The sequence below is a fragment of the Pristiophorus japonicus genome, chromosome 2, assembly GCF_044704955.1.
Source record: "Pristiophorus japonicus isolate sPriJap1 chromosome 2, sPriJap1.hap1, whole genome shotgun sequence".
NCBI lineage: Eukaryota > Metazoa > Chordata > Chondrichthyes > Pristiophoridae > Pristiophorus > Pristiophorus japonicus.
The window spans coordinates 228,896,532-228,915,990 of NC_091978.1; the positions used below are offsets into that span (position 1 = coordinate 228,896,532).

The 19,459-nt window shown below is 46.6% G+C and overlaps 1 protein-coding gene across 1 annotated transcript in view; it reads right to left on the reverse strand.

The window, feature by feature from the left end:
- The window catches only part of ptpn13 (protein tyrosine phosphatase non-receptor type 13), a 361,948-nt gene that overhangs the window by 115,310 nt on the left and 227,179 nt on the right, over window positions 1-19,459 (reverse strand). The window contains exons 21-24 of the mRNA XM_070871054.1: window positions 16,752-16,841; window positions 16,286-16,393; window positions 9,575-9,724; window positions 461-927 (exon numbers count right to left, since the gene is read on the reverse strand). Coding sequence (XP_070727155.1) covers window positions 461-927; window positions 9,575-9,724; window positions 16,286-16,393; window positions 16,752-16,841 — 815 coding nt within the window. The remainder of the gene's footprint in view (window positions 1-460; window positions 928-9,574; window positions 9,725-16,285; window positions 16,394-16,751; window positions 16,842-19,459) is intronic.

Sequence of the window (19,459 nt, forward strand, 5' to 3'; positions counted from 1 at the left end):
AACACACATCAGGAATTGAGGCACAGAGGTTAGTGGGCCCAAGGGGTTTGTCAATTAACATTTGTTAAATCTATGCTAACTTTTCTAAAGTAGTTCTATTGCTAGCAGGGTAAAGTAACAGATTCTCGCAGAAATAAGAACAAAATAAATGGAAGAATCTTTGGTTCAGGAAGGCTAATGGATCTGGTATTGATACACAGATGAAACAACTATGCATACAAACAAACAAAAGATTTAATTACAATTTTAACGTACGTTATGACCTGAAAGAAAATCAAATTGAATAGTCAAATGGAAAAGAAATAATGGAAAGACCATTTTTTGGCACTACTTCAGCTAACATTATATTGAAACTATTCAGTTATTATATAGAAACTATTGCAATATGTTGTTTCCATACAGACACAAAGGAGCTCGAGAAGGAGCCAAATTGGCCAAAGATGAGAAAAATCACATTCACCTTTTTAGGGCTTTGTTGCTCTTGACTGCTGGAATATGTTGCTTCATCCATGTCAGAGTCACCTCGGTCAGAGCAATCTATTTCTTTAGGTGTTTCGACATTAATGCTGATTAAATGTCCCGAGCTGTCTTGAACAGTTTGGATCATATCCTGCCTCGATGCCATAAGAGCAGAGACTTCTTCATAATTAGTGCACTGTGGTGTTCTAGAGACAGTCCGATTTCTGTGGAAACCATTCACTTGACTTTGTGAAAGGCCGGCACTTTCAGTTCGAGAGTCCTGGGAGCTCGTACTTCCTCTTCGTTTTTCTTCAGATGGAACTGTGGCTCCAATTGGATGAGTTCTCTGGTGACCTCGTGATCGATTATGTTCTTCTGAAGATGACACTTCTTCACAGTCCCGTCTTCCTAAATTAAGACAAGGACTCCTCGACTGGCTCCTTGCTCCTTTTTTATTCGGGGGCGATGCTTGACAATAATAAAAAATAATTAGACATATTGTTTGAAGCATTTAACTGTACTGTTTATGAAGACAATGTAAACATAGGGCTAGAAATTTCACTCAACGCTGGCGCCTGATCGTTAGCGGATACCGCTGGAGCGCACTCCCGAGGTTTTCGGGTCCTCGCTGTCGGTGGCTGCAAAGCCTAGCGATAGCGGACTCGAGCGGGTGGCCAAAACGGGAGAAAAGTTGGCAATCACCTAACCTTTAAAAAGGGAAGCAGAACCTCTGTAGAAAATGGCCGGAAATGCTTCTCTGCATATGCGCGGCCATTCTCTCGCGATTTTGGGCTCAAGGGTGACCCCGCACATGCGCAAAGAGAAGGACCTCACTTAACATTTTCAAGCTGCAGAGGTTAGTTCAGATCAGTGAGAGAGGAGCTGTGGGGATTTTTGAGGAATGGAAGGGATACATGGGCCTCTAAGCAGGCCTACACGTAGAGGTCCAGGAGTGAGAGCCTCCATGGATCCAGGACCATCAGGTAGGTTCGTAGATTTATTGCGGTTTCAGAGGTATCCGCCCACGCGGTAAGCCTCCAAACACAAATTCAGACCCATGATGTCTAAATGGACAAGCCTACCAATACCATTTTGAGACAGTTATCACTCGGTTAATGCAGATTTCAGCTAGTTAAAATCAGTTGGATACTGTGCAGCTAGTTATACACCACAATATGTATTGCCCACTTTGCTGTCCTACTCAAATGCTAAGAAACTTAAGCAATATAATTTTCCCTCTGTAACAATGTTAACAAATAAAGCACTTTGAATCTAAAGTACTCCCTCTAGACTTGCCTTCCCTTTAAAATGACTGTTTGGTTACTTTCTCCACAACAGAGCTTAGGCAGGCTAATGGGCAATTATTCCATTAGCCCTGGTTTTTGAGAAATAAGAGTCAGCGCAAACATGGTATGAGCAAACCTATAGTAACAGCAAAAAGTGCTGTTCTCACCCATTGGCCTCAGTTTAACTAGGGCACCTTAGTGCCATTCTCAGTTGAATGCTGACTTGAATTGAACGGCTCTCGCCTCTACTGACATTCAGTCCTTGCATTCTTGTCAGTACCTGAACTGAGCATCGGTAAGCAGGTTATTGGTGAATGCGGATTTTGTCCCCTACGGGGCACAACGAACATGATCTTTACAGCACGACAGCTGCAGGAAAAATGCAGGGAGCAGCCCCAGCCCTATAAAAAGTAGATGCATTGGTGATCATTTTCCAACCGTCTATCGGCTCTGGATCAGTTCCTATGGACTGGAGGGTAGCTAATGTAACACCACTTTTTAAAAAAAGGGAGGGAGAGAGTAAGCGGGTAATTATAGACCGGTTAGCCTGACATCAGTAGCGGGGAAAATGTTGGAATCAATTATTAAGGATGAAATAGCAGCGCATTTGGAAAGCAGTGACAGGATGTGAGGTTATCCACTTTGGTGGTAAAAACAGAGAGACAGACTATTATCTGAATGGTGACAGATTAGGAAAAGGGGAGGTGCAAAGAGACCTGGGTGTCATGGTACATCAGTCATTGAAGGTTGGCATGCAGGTGCAGCAGGCGGTTAAGAAAGCAAATGGCATGTTGGCCTTCATAGCAAGGGGATTTGAGTACAGGGGCAGGGAGGTGTTGCTACAGTTGTACAGGGCATTGGTGAGGCCACACCTGGAGTATTGTGTACAGTTTTGGTCTCTTAACCTGAGGAAGGACATTCTTGCTATTGAGGGAGTGCAGCGAAGGTTCACCAGACTGATTCCCGGGATGGCGGGACTGACCTATCAAGAAAGACTGGATCAACTGGGCTTGTATTCACTGGAGTTCAGAAGAATGAGAGGGGACCTCATAGAAACATTTAAAATTCTGACGGGGTTAGACAGGTTAGATGCAGGAAGAATGTTCCCAATGTTGGGGAAGTCCAGAACCAGAGGTCACAGTCTAAGGATAAGGGGTAAGCCATTTAGGACCGAGATGCGGAGGAACTTCTTCACCCAGAGAGTGGTGAACCTGTGGAATTCTCTACCACAGAAAGTTGTTGAGGCCAATTCACTAAATATATTCAAAAAGGAGTTAGATGAGGTCCTTACTACTAGGGGGATCAAGGGGTATGGCGAGAAAGCAGGAATGGGGTACTGAAGTTGAATGTTCAGCCATGAACTCATTGAATGGCGGTGCAGGCTAGAAGGGCCGAATGGCCTACTCCTGCACCTATTTTCTATGTTTCTATGTTTCTAAGACAGCATGGATTTATGAAGGGGAAATCATGCTTGACAAAACTTCGAAAAATTTTTGAGGATGTAACTAGTAGAGTGGACAAGAGAGAACCAGTGGATGTGGTGTATTTGGACTTTCAAAAGGCTTTTGACAAGGTCCCACACAAGAGATTGGTGTGCAAAATCAAAGCACATGGTATTGGGGGTAATATACTGACATGGGTAGAGAACTGGTTGGCAGACAGGAAGCAGAGAGTCGGGATAAACGGGTCCTTTTCAGAATAGCAGGCAGTGACTAGTGGAGTGCCATAGGGCTCAGTGCTGGGACCCTAGCTCTTTACAATATACATCAATGATTTGGATGAAGGAATTGAGTGTAATATCTCCAAGTTTGCAGATGACACTAAACTGGGTGGCGGTGAGAGTTGTGAGGGGGACTTTAGGAGGCTGTAGGGTGACTTGGACAGGTTAGGTGAGTGGGCAAATGCATGGCAGATGCAGTATTATGTGGATAAATGTGAGGTTATCCACTTTGGGTGCAAAAACGCGAAGACAGAATATTATCTGAATGGGGGCAGATTAGGAAAAGGGGAGGTGCAACAAGACCAGGGTATCATGGTTCATCAGTCATTGAAAGTTGGCATACAGGTACAGCAGGCAGTGAAGGCGGCAAATGGTATGCTGGCCTTCATAGCTCGGGGATTTGAGTATAGGAGCAGGGAGGTCTTACTGCAGTTGTACAGGGCCTTAGTGAGTCCTCACCTGGAATATTGTGTTCAGTTTTGGTCTCCTAATCTGAGGAAGGACGTTCTTGCTATTGAGGGAGTGCAGCGAAGGTTCACCAGACTGATTCCCGGGATGGCAGGACTGACAAATGAGGAGAGACTGGATCAACTGGGCCTTTATACATTGGAGTTTAGAAGAATGAGAGGGGATCTCATAGAAACATACAAGATTCTGACGGGACGGGACAGGTTAGATGCAGGTAGAATGTTCCCAATGTTGGGGAAGTCCAGAACCAGGGGACACAGTCTTAGGAATAAGGGGTAGGCCATTTAGAACTGAGATGAGGAGAAACTTCTTCACTCAGAGTTGTTAACCTGTGGAATTCCCTGCCGCAGAGAGTTGTTGATGCCAGTTCATTGGATATATTCAAGAGGGAGTTAGATATGGTCCTTACGGCTAAGGGGTTCAAGGGGTATGGAGAGAAAGCAGGAAACGGGTACTGAGGGAATGATCAGCCATGGTCTTATTGAATGGTGGTGCAGGCTCGAAGGGCTGAATGGCCTACTCCTGCACCTATTTTCTATGTTTCTATGTTTATACATGGCCTTTTTCGATCTTACAAAGGCCTTTGACACTGTCTACTGTAAGGGCTTATGGAACGTCCTCCTCCGTTTTGGATACCCCCAAAAGTTTGGCACCATCCTTCGCCTGTCCCACGACGACATGCAGGTCGTGATCCTTACCAGCGGTTCGATGACAGATCCAATCCACGTCCGGACCGGGGTCAAACAGGGCTGCGTCATCACTCCAACCCTCTTCTCAATCTTCCTCGCTGCCATGCTCCACTTCACAGTTAACAAGCTTCCAGCTGGAATGGAACTAAACTACAGAACCAATGGGAAGCTGTTTAACCTGCGCCGCCTTCAGGCCAGGTCCAAGATCACCCCAACCTCTATCGTTGAGTTGTAGTACGCGGACGACGCCTGAGTCTGCGCACATTCTGAGGCTGAACTCCAGGATATAGTCGATGTATTGACCGAGGCATATGAAAGCATGGGCCTTATGCTTAACATCCGTAAGGCAAAGATCCCCCACCAGCCTGTCCTCACCGCACAGCACTGCCCCCCAGTCATTAAGATTCACGGCGCGGCCCTCGACAATGTGGACCATTTCCCATACCTCGGGAGCCTTTTATCAACAAAGGCAGACATTGATGCGGAGATTCAACATCGCCTCTAGCAGCCTGAGGAAAAGAGTGTTCGAAGACCAGGCCCTCAAATCTACCACCAAGCTCATGGTCTACAGGGCTGTAGTAATACTCGCCCTCCTGTATGTATCAGAGGCATGGACGATGTACAGAAGACAGCTCAAGTCGCTGGAGATATTTCACCAGCGATGTCTCCGCAAGATCCTGCAAATCCCCTGGGAGGACAGGCACACCAACATCAGTGTCCTCGCCCAGGCTAACATTCCCAGCATTGAAGCACTGACCACACTCGATCAGCTTCACTAGGCAGGCCACATAGTTCGCATGCCAGACACGAGACTCCCTAAGAAATTGCTCTATGTGGAGCTCCTTCACGGCAAACGAGCCAAAGGTGGGCAGTGGAAACGTTACAAGGATATCCTCAAAGCCTCCCTGGTAAAGTGCGACATCACCACTGACACCTGGGAGTCCCTGGCTGAAGATCGCCCTAGGTGGAGAAAGTGCATCCGGGAGGGCGTTGAGCTCTTCAAATCTCAACGCCGCGAGCGTGAAGAGGTCAGGCACAGGCACAGGAAAGAACGTGCGACAAATCATTCTCACCCCCTGCCTTCCCCCGACAAATGTCTGTCCCACCTGTGACAGGGTCTCTGGCTCTTGCATTGAACTGTTCAGCCACCAAAGGACTCACTTTAGGAGTGGAAGCAAGTCTTCCTCAATTCCGAGGGACTGCCTATGATGATGATGATGATGATGATTGGTGAGTAGGTGTCCTTTAATGGCACTATTGATAACTCCTTCCATCATTTTACTCATAATCAGGAAGAAGCCGATAGGCTATTAATTGGCTGGGTTAGATTTATTCCAATGAGTAATATGATTAGTGGGTTGTACTTGCACAAGATTGGGTCACCAATTTTCAGACCTGCTCCCACCACCAGCTAGGCTTTGCACAGAGCTTCATAAAATCAAGGCTATTTTTTAAATACATGTGAAAAATTATTATTTCTAAAGGAGGTAAGAAGTGTGCTTTTTTAATTTTATTTTATAATTAGGAAATCAATTCCCTGTTATGCTTTACTCCATCCTGTTTTTAGGTTAGCTGAAGTGATAAATTTGGTACTGAGCCCATCACGTCATCTAGACAGCCGCAGGTAGATAGAATCTGTAGGTACACTCAGGATTATATACAATATAGCAGCTTGGTATCATAGTAAGTTTACTTAGCAACGGCCACCACACGTTAAAAAAATCCAAGCACAGGCATCTTCCACCCTTCAAGATGTAGTTCGGGATCCGGAATATTAGGTCCTTCATTGAAACACCTGTGAACTCATCCCTTTTTGGCGTGGAAGCAAGTCATCCTCGTTTCGAGGGACTGCCTATGATGATGACTTAACAATATTTTTGTAAAATCTTCAATTGCTAGTATAATACTGTATGAAGGTACACAGCTCCTGACAAATTTCATTTAAAAAAAACAGCTATTTACTTCAAGGTATTTACTGGATGCAAAATCTATTTTGTCTCGATTTTCTTGCACAGTGAATAAAAGATATGTATAGTTTATACCGTCACTGGACTGTTACCTAGTGTTCTACATAAAATCTCATCAAATTGGGTCCCTGAAAATATGGGGGCCCCCCCAAGATGTACCATGGAAATTAAAAGTGTCCTCCCTTGATCCCACCTGCATTGGTGGCGTCAATGCTGGAGAGCCCCAGTGGGCACAATCCCAGTGTACGTGCTAGAATCGCAGTCACTGGAAATTTGGGTCAATGCTATTCAACAGTGTCTCCTCAATTACATAGGTGTGACATTCTTCTCTACAGCAAAAATAAGGACGCATTTATTTGTACAACCACATGGCTACCATGTTCCACCCTTTGTTTCGGATTTGTCCCCTTGGAGGATAAGCCACACCCTGAAGTTTCACAGGAATGTATCAATAGAACCGCCCATCCCAAGGTTTCACTGACTTTGCAAATTGTAACTCGATCCACTTTGACTTCCTGAAGCGACAGAGCTCCCCCAGAAGAAACCAAAGGCCAGCCAAAGTACTGTACCCCAGTCCAAGTACATCCCTCCCCCAGCCAAAGTGCCTTACCCCAGTCCAAGTACATACTCCAATGATGTCCCTTGTAGGGGGTTGGAAGAATGTGATCCAGCTTCCCAGAGTTCCCTCTCTCCCCTCCAATTTCTCCCCCCACCAGCCTCAGCTTCTCTCTCTTTCACCCCCACCCCCTCAGCCTCTCTCTCTCCCCCACCCCCTCAGGCCCTCTCCACCCTCCCCACCAGCCTCTCTATCTCTCTCCCTCCCACCCCCAGCCTCTCTCTTCAACCCCACCCCAGGCCTCTCTCTTACCCCCTGCCAGCCGCTCTCTTTCCCCTTCACCCCCAGCCTCTCTCTTTTTCCCCTCCACCCTCTCTTCCCCCCCTGCCCCACCCAGCCTCTCTCTCTTCCCACCCCCCCAGCCTCTCTCTCTCTCTATCCACCCCCCACAGCCCCTCTCAATTTCTTCCCCTCCCCCCAGCCTCTCACTCTTTCTCCCCATCCCCCCCACCACCCAGCCCCTCTCTCTTTCTCCCCCCCCTCCCACTCCCCCCCCTCCCACTCCCCATCTCCTCTCTTTCTCCCCCCCCCCACTCCCCAGCCTCTCTCTCTTTCTCGCGTCCATCCCCTCTCTCTTTCTCCCCCCCTCCCATGCCCCATCTCCTCTCCCCAGCCTCTCTCTTTCCTTCCCCCCCACCCCCAGCACTCTCTTTTTCCTTACCCCCCCCAGCCTCTCTCTTTTCTTCCTTCCCCCCGCCTCTCTCTTTTTCCTCCCCTCACCCCGCCTCTCTCTCTTTCCTCCCCTCACCCCGCCTCTCTCTCTTTCCTCCCCTCACCCCGCCTCTCTCTCTTTCCTCCCCTCCCCCGCCTCTCTCTCTTTCCTCCCCTCCCCCGCCTCTCTCTCTTTCCTCCCCTCCCCCGCCTCTCTCTCTTTCCTCCCCTCCCCCGTCTCTCTCTTCTTCCTTCCCTCCCCGCCTCTCTCTTTCCTCCCCCCGCCTCTCTTTCCTCCCCACCCCCCTCCCTTTCCTCCTCTCCACCCCCCTCCCCCCAGCCTCTCTCTTTCCTCCCCCCCCCAGCCTCTCTCTCTTTTCTTCATTCCCCCCCCTCTCTCTTTCCTCCTTCCCAACCCCCGCCTCTCTTTCCTCCCCACCCCCCTCCCTTTCCTCCTCTCCACCCCCCGCCCCCCAGCCTCTCTCTTTCCTCCCCCCCCCAGCCTCTCTCTCTTTTCTTCATTCCCCCCCCTCTCTCTTTCCTCCTTCCCAACCCCCGCCTCTCTTTCCTCTCCCCCCGCCCGCCCCCCCAGCCTCTCTCTTTCCTCCCCCCCCCACCCCCACTCCCCAGCCTTTCTCTTTCCTCCCCCCTCTACCGCTACCGCTACCGCCCCCCCAGCGCCTCTCTCTTTCCCCACCCACCCCACCGCCTCTCACTTGCCCCCCAGGCTCACTCTCTCATCCTCCCCCAGGCTCTCTCCCCACCGCCGGGGCTCAGCGGGAGGCATGGTCAGTCGCAGAGTCCCACTTCTCTCTCGCCATTGGGCCCAGACCAGTCGCCATCGGCCCCCCCACCTCCCCCTCCCGCCGCCATCGGGCCTGGGGTGGGGGGGCGGGGGGGGCAAGAGAGAGTCGGGGCCTCAGGTCCTGCTGCTCGCACCACATGCATGGAATGATTCGGGCCAGGAGTGGTGGGTGGGGGGGGGGGGGGGCAGAGCTTGACAAGGGGCTTGTCGCCTGTCGGTCAAAAAAATTCAATACGGGCTGTGGGGGGGCAGGGCTTGATAGACACCTGTCAAAAAAAATGCAGTACAAATAGTTAGTCCCCAAAAATAATGGCACTTCTTGACAATTAGCATATGTTAGAGATTGACTATGGATAGAGTCTGATCCTAGTCATCCTTTACTTACTGAGCCATAGCAGCTACATGTATTGCTTTTGTTAGGCTCGAGTGGTGATTCAGTGGTGTGGGCGAGACTAGGATCACAAGAACTTCAACACCTGGTAACTTGTCGCACTCAAACCTCACCTCCCACTGGCTGAAAATCCTGATGCTGGCAGCTGTCCAAAACCTTGTTTTGACCAAGCCTTATTTCCAACATGAATTCTATCCTGAGGGATTAATTCAAAACATGGAAGTTACTGGATATTATCAACTGAAAGGTCGATTTTGTGTAGCTGCCGAATTTGTTCTGACCTCCAACAGGCAGAAGAGATGAAGTAAGAAAAGCTGGTGGCTCACACAGTCTCTCGTGACTCTTCCAAGTAATTGAGAAGCAAGTATTGACAAAGCTCAAAGTTTTGGAGATTAAAAAACACGTTTTTTTTTCCGGGGGAAGCAGAAATTTTAAGGTGGTCATGCTAGATTGCATTGTGGTGCACTGAACACATGTAGCATCATATCTCGGTTTTTATATCTTGAAATGCAGAATTAGTACCTGAAGAAAGTTCAGTTCCTCTATAAAGTTTCTCTTTAGGCTGAGAGACCACCAGGGTCACATCTTCAGAGGCATTTTGTAAAATTTCAACTGCTCCGTCATGGGTAACACCTTCCAAACTGACTCCATTTACAGATATCAGACGATCACCTGCAGGCAGTGAAAACACAACTGCTATTTAGCATATGTCAATTTCACAAGCATTTTTGGTGCATTTTGAAAGTCAGGAATGAAACAATTTTATACCTTGCAACAACCCAAAATCACGTGGAATTTCACAACTTTGCACCTCATAGAAAACAACTAATGCAATTGTGTTAACTGAGAACTTGTTCCACAAGTGTACTTAATAAAGCACTAAACTCTGTATAGATTACCATTTTCTTTACGAGATCTATTCAAATATTCCATACTGAAATATTTAATGGGGCAGTTTGAATAAAATATTGAATGAAAAGATTTTCTTTAAAAAAAGACTACCTTAATTTAATGGACTACAATTTAAACATCTAATGTGGTATGAAAAAGGTCAATAAGGAAAACATCTGCAATATAAAACTGTCCAAGAAACATAACTGTTAGGGTAATTGAATTAAAATATCTCTCTCAAACCAGATCTCTCAAAATTATTGGCACATACCTTGTATTAAATACCTATAAACTGCAAAAACATCACGGCCAGTATCTTCCCAGCCCTGCGAGTGTGGGTTTAGCAGGCCAGCTGTCAAAATGGCCCATTGAAGCAGGTCGGGACCCCGCTCTAAACCGACCTTCATATACATTTCTGAACTGTCATATCTACGTTCGGATCGTAGACCAGACAGCAAACGGCGGGACAGGTAATTTACATAATTAAGAGGTACTTACATGGTAAAGAAGGTTAAAAGCAGGCATTTACAATTTTACCAACCTTTTAATGGGTTTGCCATGCCTCAGGCTTCAGGCCAGATAAGTGGAGTCGGGGTCTCAGTGACTCTCCATCATTTTCGATAGTTGACAGCTGCAGAAGTGGTATAAAAGCTACCATTTCACAGCTGTTCACTTTCCAATGTCAGAAGTTGATGCCTTCAAGTTTTGGAAGACACTTTTAAGCTATATGCCGGTTGGAAGTGTTTGCAATGAACTCTCTTATTCACGGTCAACTCCTTGAAGCAACCTCTCTCACCATCTTCTGTCATCTCAACCTTACCTATCTATTCCAGCAGCATCAGTGCCCTTAAAAATAAATCTCACCTTCTGCCTCAGAATCCCACCACGATCAGCCCCAACATCACTAAACACACCAGCATCACCAACAGCAACACCAACCTTCTCCGCAATCACCTGATGCTGCACAGGCCACAAGGCATCAGCACCCGACCACAGTGCTGCCCAGGAGGCCAGTGATGGCTTCACCATGGCCAATTTTACTTCACTTCACATTGTACACCCTGACTGCCACATGATGCGCCAGGTTGGCACCACCCCACACCAGGTCCATAAAGCATCCCTGCAATGTCCAACCCATTCCTTTCAAACTCATCACCATTGTGGGGGGTATCCTTATGTCTCAACATTCACTACAACTCACTAAGCCACTTCCAAAGGTGCCCACAAATCTGTCCATGAATGTAAAGTGCTGAAAATAAAGATTTCAAAGTTTGACAACACATCAAAATTAACCACACATGAACACTGGCGGAAAGGACCCAAGTCCCTACCCTTGTGTGTTGTTAGTTGATATGATTGGACAAGGATGAGGGCGAGTGTGAGGGGTAGCTAGTGAAATGGGGAACTGATAATGTAGATAGAGAGGGATGGGTGGAGGTACAATGTAAGCTGGTGTGAGTAAGGACGTGCAGGGGTAGAGTAGAGAAAGCAGAATGATGGGGATGTGAAGATTGGCACAGCAGGATGAGGTTCAGTGTGGCTTTGTAGCAATGTTTTGTGATCCACTGAGATCATTGAAGGGTTTGCGCCACTGAGGCCTGGTCCTCCTGATGGCATCCCTGCTTGTGCCCTCCTGTGTAATGTGCAACCAGGCTGCGCTGGTGTTCCCTTCTGCCCATGGGAAGGGACGAGGACCTTCCGGCGTGCTGTGACTCTGTTGATAAGCATCTGGAGGGCGTCATAAGAGAGTCTGGCTGCAGCCGTGCACCACTTCTCAGTGTTTGCAGCACCTCAATGCTGCAGAACAGTGACACCAAAAACTGTCAAAATCATTGTAGGTACGGTTCCTTTAAGGAAACCCGCTGATGATGTCATCAAATTAAGTCATCAGACCGGCTTCCTCTTAATTGGCCGGGAAACCCGCAGGGCGAGCTTAACAAGCCCAATCATCGGATGATTCAAGAGAAAGAGCGAGCTCGAGTCGGGAGCGGGCATTCAACACGCCACCAACCCCTGCCGGATCGATCCCGCCGTGTGTGAAGAAATCGTGGCCCATGTCTCCAAATGCTGTTGGAAGATAAAGCAGCAAGTGGGACGCCAAGGTCAACAGTTGCCAAAGAGAGCATAAATTGCAGTAACACAGCGGCTGACCAGTAGGGGTGTTACCTTCCTTCCCTGGGAAACAATTTAACCTGCTCCCTGCCAGCCAATTTGCAACATTTAAAATATTTGAAAGACAACTTACTGGGGCCGAAATTGCCCCTTTCCTTAAGGCCTGTTACCACCGGAAATCTGTGGCCATGCTGTGGAGTGCAATGACCGCCGACTTTTCGTGTAATGGCCGCCATTATAAAAATTCTGCTCCTGTGGTATCCCGGTGGTGACCACCCTCCACTGCTGCCAATCCATCCTAAGTGCATCATCAGAGAGTGCACCGTCGATGTTCCCTCCCCGACGGCTAAATTCCGCCGAGAAAATCTTCCTCCCACCGGGTGGTGCCAAAATCTGCTTTTTTCAGCCAGTACCACACCCAACTTCCCCTCTAGTGTGCTTACCGCCACACATCCGCTCCCATTATGAGCGACTTCCGGTCCGCTGAAAAAAAAGGCCAAAGAGCGGAATTTCGCTCAAGAGGCCACCTCATCCACCATGGTGATAAAAACACTAGAAACGGGGTGCGTGCAACCCCTTTTCCAGCAGAGGACAGTTTCAGCTCCTCTATCTCCTCTTTACCATTCTCAGCCACAATTCTAGTCTGGACTTCTAGTTGGTAGTCGCTGGATCTCTGAGGCGCCTCAGGATCTAGCAACGATATAGGTAAAAAACGGGATGAGGTCCTACGAGACGAATTTAAGGAGCTTGGAGCCAAATTTAAAAAGTAGGACCTCAAAAGTAGTAATCTCGGGATTGCTACCAGTGCCACGTGCTAGTCAGAGTAGGAATCGCAGGATAGCTCAGATGACTACGTGGCTTGAGCAGTGGTGCAGCAGGGAGGGATTCAAATTCTTGGGGCATTGGAACTGGTTCTGGGGGAGGTGGGATCAGTACAAACTGGACGGTCTGCACCTGGGAAGGACCGGAACCAATGTCCTAGGGAGAGTGTTTGCTAGTGCTGTTGGGGAGAAGTTAAACTAATATGGCAGGGGGATGGGAACCAATGCAGGGAGACAGAGGGAAACAAAATGGAGACAGAAGCAAAAGACAGAAAGGAGATGAGTAAAAGTGAGTGGAGGGCAGAGAAACCCAAGGCAAAAAACAAAAAGGGCCACTTTATAGCAAAATTCTAAAGGGTCAAAGTGTAATAAAAAGGCAAGCCTCAATGCGAGGAGTATTCGGAATAAGGTGGACGAATTAACTGTGCAGATAGCAGGTAACGGATACGATGTGGTTGGCATCATGGGGACATGGCTTCAGGGTGACCAAGGCTGGGAACTCACCATCCAAGGGTATTCAACGTTTAGGAAAGATAGACAGAAAGGAAAAGGAGGCGGGGTGGCGTTGCTGGTTAAAGAGGAAATTAATGCAATTGTAAGGAAGGACATTAGCTTAGGTGATGTGGAATCGGTATAGGTGGAGCTACGGAATACCAAAGGGCAGAAAACGCTAGTGGGAGTTGTGTACAGACCTCCAAACAGTAGTAGTGATGTTGGGGAGGGCATCAAACAGGAAATTAGGGGTGCATGCAATAAAGGTGCAGCAGTTATCATGGGTGACTTTAATAGCACATAGATTGGGCTAGCCAAACTGGAAGAAATACGGTGGAGGAGGATTTCCTGGAGTGCATAAGGGATGGTTTTCTAGACCAATATGTCGAGGAACCAACTAGGGGGGAGGCCATCTTAGGCTGGGTGTTGTGCAATGAGAGAGGATTAATTAGCAATCTCATTGTGCGAGGTCCCTTGGGGAAGAGTGACCATAATATGGTGGAATTCTACATTAGGATGGAGAAGGAAACAGTTAATTCAGAGACCATGGTCCAGAACTTAAAGAAGGGTAACTTTGAAGGCATGAGGCGTGAATTGGCTAGGATAGATTGGCGAATGATACTTAAGGGGTTGACAGTGGATGGGCAATGGCAGACATTTAGAGATCGCATGGATGAACTACAAAAATTGTACATCCCTGTCTGGCATAAAAATAAAAAAGGGAAGGTGGCTCAACCGTGGCTATCAAGGGAAATCAGGGATAGTATTAAAGCCAAGGAAGTGGCACACAAATTGGCCAGAAATAGCAGCGAACCAGGGGACTGGGAGAAATTTAGAACTCAGCAGAGGAGGACAAAGCGTTTGATAGGGCAGGGAAAGTAGAGTACGAGAGGAAGCTTGCAGGGAACATTAAAATGAACTGCAAAAGCTTCTATAGATATGTAAAGAGAAAAAGGTTAGCAAAGACAAAAGTAGATCCCCTGCAGTCAGAATCAGGGGAAGTCATAACTGGGAACAAAGAAATGGCAGACCAACTGAACAAGTACTTTGGTTCGGTATTCACTAAGGAGGACACAAACAACCTTCCAGATATAAAAGTGGTCAGAGGGTCTAGTAAGAAGGAGGAACTGAGGGAAATCCTTATTAATTGGGAAATTGTGTTGGGGAAATTGTTGGGATTAAAGGTTGATAAATCCCCAGGGTCTGATGATCTGCATCCCAGAGTACTTAAGGAGGTGGCCTTGGAAATAGCAGATGCATTGACAATCATTTTCCAACATTCCATAGACTCGAGATCAGTTCCTATGGAGTGGAGGGTAGCCAATGTAACCACACTTTTTAAAAAAGGAGGGAGAGAGAAAACAGGGAATTATAGGCCGGTCAGCCTGACATCGGTAGTGGATAAAATGATGGAATCAATTATTAAGGATGTCATAGCAGCGCATTTAGAAAGAGGTGACATGATATGTCCAAGTCAGCATGGATTTGTGAAAGGGAAATCATGCTTGACAAATCTTCTGGAATTTTTTGAGGATGTTTCCAGTAGAGTGGACAAGGGAGAACCAGTTGATGTGGTGTATTTTGACTTTCAGAATTCTTTTGACAAGGTCCCACACAAGAGATTAATTTGCAAAGTTAAAGCACATGGGATTGCTGACGTGGATTGAGAACTGGTTGGCAGACAGGAAGCAAAGAGTAGGAGTAAATGGGTACTTTTCAGAATGGCAGGCAGTGACTAGTGGGGTAACGCAAGGTTCTGTGCTCGGGCCCCAGCTGTTTACATGATTTAGATGAGGGGATTAAATGTAGTATTTCCAAATTTGCGGATGACACGAAGTTGGGTGGCAGTGTGAGCTGCGAGGAGGATGCTATGAGGCTGCAGAGTGACTTGGATCGGTTAGGTGAGTGGGCAATTGCATGGCAGATGAAGTATAATGTGGATAAATGTGAGATTATCCACTTTGGTTGTAAAAAGAGAGACAGACTATTATCTGAATAGTGACAGATTAGGAAAAGGGGAGGTGCAACGAGACCTGGGTGTCATGGTACACCAGTCATTGAAGGTTGGCATGCAGGTACAGCAGACGGTTAAGAAAGCAAATGGCATGTTGGCCTTCATAGCGAGGGGATTTGAGTACAGGGACAGGGAGCTATTACTACAGTTGTACAGGGCCTTGGTGAGGCCTCACCTGGAATATTGTGTTCCATTTTGGTCTCCTAATCTGAGGAAGGACATTCTTACTATTGAGGAAGTGCAGCAAAGGTTCACTAGACTGATTCCCGGGATGGCGAGACTGACATATCAAGAAAGACTGGATCAACTGGGCTTGTATTCACTGGAGTTCAGGAAAATGAGAGGGGATCTCATAGAAACATTTAAAATTCTGACAGGTTTAGACAGGTTAGATGCAGGAAGAATGTTCCCAATGTTGGGGAAGTCCAGAACCAGGGGTCACAGTCTAAGGATAAGGGGTAAGCCATTTAGGACCGAGATGAGGAGAAACTTCTTCACCCAGAGAGTGGTGAACCTGTGGAATTCTCTACCACAGAAAGTTGTTGAGGCCAATTCACTAAATATATTCACAAAGGAGTTAGATGTAGTCCTTACTACTAGGGGGATAAAGGGGTATGGCGAGAAAGCAGGAATGGGGTACTGAAGTTGCATGTTCAGCCATGAACTCATTGAATGGCGGTGCAGGCTCGAAGGGCCGAATGGCCTACTCCTGCACCTATTTTCTATGTTTCTATGTTTCTAACTCCCAACATTGTGAGTACCTGCTCTTACCCTCTCCTACTTCACCCCTTTCAAGGCTTGCAGAGTCCCAGCCTAACTTTCCGGATACGACTGCTGGAAGGGCCGAGGATTTTCAACTCCTTCTTTACTATTGATCATTTACAATACAAGCATATGCAGTACCTGGATTCAAACATCGATCGAGCTCTGCTGGCCCTCCTGGCATGATTGCAGTGACAAAAATTCCCAAATCCAGTTTACCAGTCTTTTCTCCACCGACAATCTGAAAACCTATTTTTAAAAAGTAATTCAATTAATAGCATATTTCTAATTCTTCACTTTTTAGCCTAGAGGACTGGGCTACACATTGTGACGATGGAGCATCTCAATTGAAATTCTTTATTTCTCATCATGTACTTTCTTATACCTTTGTTATCATTAGGTCATGCACAAAAACAAAAATCAGCTGGTCCCAGTATAGAGTCCACCCACTAGCAAGAAGGATTTTGGCCTTTATTAATCAGACAACAATTACATATTCATCCTTAGTCTTTGCCACAAAACTGTGTAGATGTTACAATCAAGTCAATCCTTACATGACATTGAGTCATCTATAGATAAATCCACCAAACCCACCGAGTCAACATACCTAAACCGTGTTTCACATCCTTCCTCAGTTTTATAAATCTAAGCTCTCTCTCCGGTGAAGGCAAAGCACTAAATTTCTGATGAAGAGTATCTGTCAAATACAAACAGTTCAGACTCCAAGTTACTACATTGAACTGTTAGATAAATTAAAAATATAAACAAAAACACAAATTTCCAAAAAGGAAACTCTCAATCGATTCCAAAGCTAGCATTAGAATTTTGCAACAATATTGCAATGAATATTTTCAACCTATACCTCTCAAATCCTGTTTGCACTATGTTTACATTATAGAATCATTTAATTTGGCACTCATGATAATTATTATAATTTTCCATCTATCTCTAAATTTTTGCAATCTCCTCATAAGCACCCATTGAATAGAAACGTACGATTTCAGAAATATAGCTGTTTTCCATAGAAAATTGGTTAATACGCTTTTGGTCTCAATATATTAAAAACTGATTTAAAACCAGCAATTAAGACAATGTGCATCAAGGAGTTAAACACTTTTGTTCAGAAGTGAAATAATAGGTCACACAATAGTTTGACTGAATTATGAGAAGGTTGCAACTCCAATTATTCTATTGGAACAGTGAATACAATATACAAAGAAAGGTTTATAAGCTGCCTGAAAACGATCACTGCCAAAAAATAATACGAGGGCTCAACTTTCCCCGGTCATTTGCACCGTTTTTTTGGCGCACACAGTTTTTTCTGGCATATTTATTTTTTTCCAAGTTTCCCCCTGCGATCTGCGCCGGCGTAACTGACTTAGTTACGATTTTTCTAGGCCAGTTTTTTTTTTTATGTCATAGGGGGGCATTCCCTCATGTCTGCGCCGGTTTTTTTAATTGTTCGCAGTTTGGCCAGTATTTTTTTCTCTTAAGTCGGTGTATCCTGAAAAACCTTCTGATGAGTTAAAAAAAACAGCGCACATTCACAAATCTGCGCTGAAAGATGCCATTGTTTTTAAATTGAAGATTTTGGAGGGAATCAAGAACAGTGTCAAAACCAATTAATAAAGTTAAACTTTTTTTTAAAGCTGTCATCGTAGAAGTGTAAATTTGTTGGATTTCAGAAGTTCTCATTTTTTTTTTTACTCACGCATACGCCACCAACAAACGGCTTGAAGCAGGGCTGGAGGATCATAGGTTTGGCCGGCAGAATCGGCCTCGCATCCCGACACAGCGGCTCGGGGTTCGGCTACAAAACAAGCCGTGAGGGGAGAGGGGGGGGGAAAGAGAGAGAGCGAGCGAGGTGCCGATCGGAAGGCTTGGAGCCTGGGGAGGGGAAGGGAGAGAGAGAAGTCACAAGACCTTTGGATGTGGTCCATCCATACTGACCTGCAGCTACACAACTGCGAACCTGTGCTGCCTGCTTTCCTGCCATTTTAAGCTTCTTTCAAACGGTTAAATTTAAGTATGGGGACAATACTGACAATGCCATACCTTGTGCGAGCCTTCTGCATCATGATGCTTAGTAGGAGACAATTGATTCAACTTCATCGCATCAGGAACATCAGTGTCCGTGGGTGCTGGGCAGGAGGCCTTACCCACCTCGGGTCTATCGAGGCAGGCGTTCGTACCTCCACCTGAGTGATGCAGACTGTATCAGAAGGCTGCGTTTCCGCAAAGAAGTTGTAAGTGAGATCTGCGAGATGGTCAAAGCAGACCTGCAACCGAGAAGCATCAGGAGGACTGCTTTGTCAGTTGAAGTGAAGGTTACAGCTGTACTTTCATTCTATGCCTCCGGATCATTTCAAGCTGCAACTGGGGATGTGTGAGTCACCTCCCAACATGCAACACATGTCTCCATTCGCCAGGTTACAGCTGCTCTGTACGCGTGTAGGAATTGTTATGTCTTGAATAAAGAGTCAGACTAGATACTGCAAGCTCAAACGTAAGGTATGACTGTAGTCCTTTATTACAGATCTCAGAGTGCCTCTCCAGCCTGTGAGGCCTCCTTATAGACAGGTGCTCCCAAGGGATTGTGGGATTCTTTGGGACTCCACGGGATAAGCCCTCTGGTGGTTAAACATGGTATTTACAGGTTTACATACATAACACTCCCCCGCAAAGTCAATAGTGTAACTATTTACAATGTGAGTCGATCTGGGGACTTCCTTTCCCTGGTTGATCATCTCGGTGCAAATGATGGTTTTGGTGAGTCGTTTGTTGGGCCTTCACTCGGCTGCTGCACAGCTGGCCTTGCTGGGCTGTTGGGGGTGGTGAGTCCTGCTGGGCTGCTGCGGGTGATGGGTTCTGCTTCGTGGTCAACCGCTGGGTCGGTTGCCACTTGTGTGTGTGTTGGAGGGTCGAAAAAGGTACAGTCTATTGTGATTTGTTCTGGATAGTCCGTGAATCTGAGTTTGGTTTGGCCAAGTGTTTCCTGCAGGTGAGTCCATTTGAGAGTTTGACCAGAAACACCCTACTCCCCTCTTTAGCCAAAACAGTGCCAGGAAGCCACTTGGGACCTTGTCCATCATTCAACACAAATACAGGATCATTAATCTCAATTTCGCGTGACACATTTGCGCGATCATGATATGTTTTCTTTTGAAGCCGGCTGCTCTCTACCTGTTCGTGTAGATCAGGGTGTACTAACGAGGGCCTTGTCTTAAGTGCCCTTTTCATGAGTTCAGCGGGAGGGACCCCAGTGAGCGAATGAGTTCTTGTGCGGTAACTAAGCAGGGCTCAGGATAAGCGAAT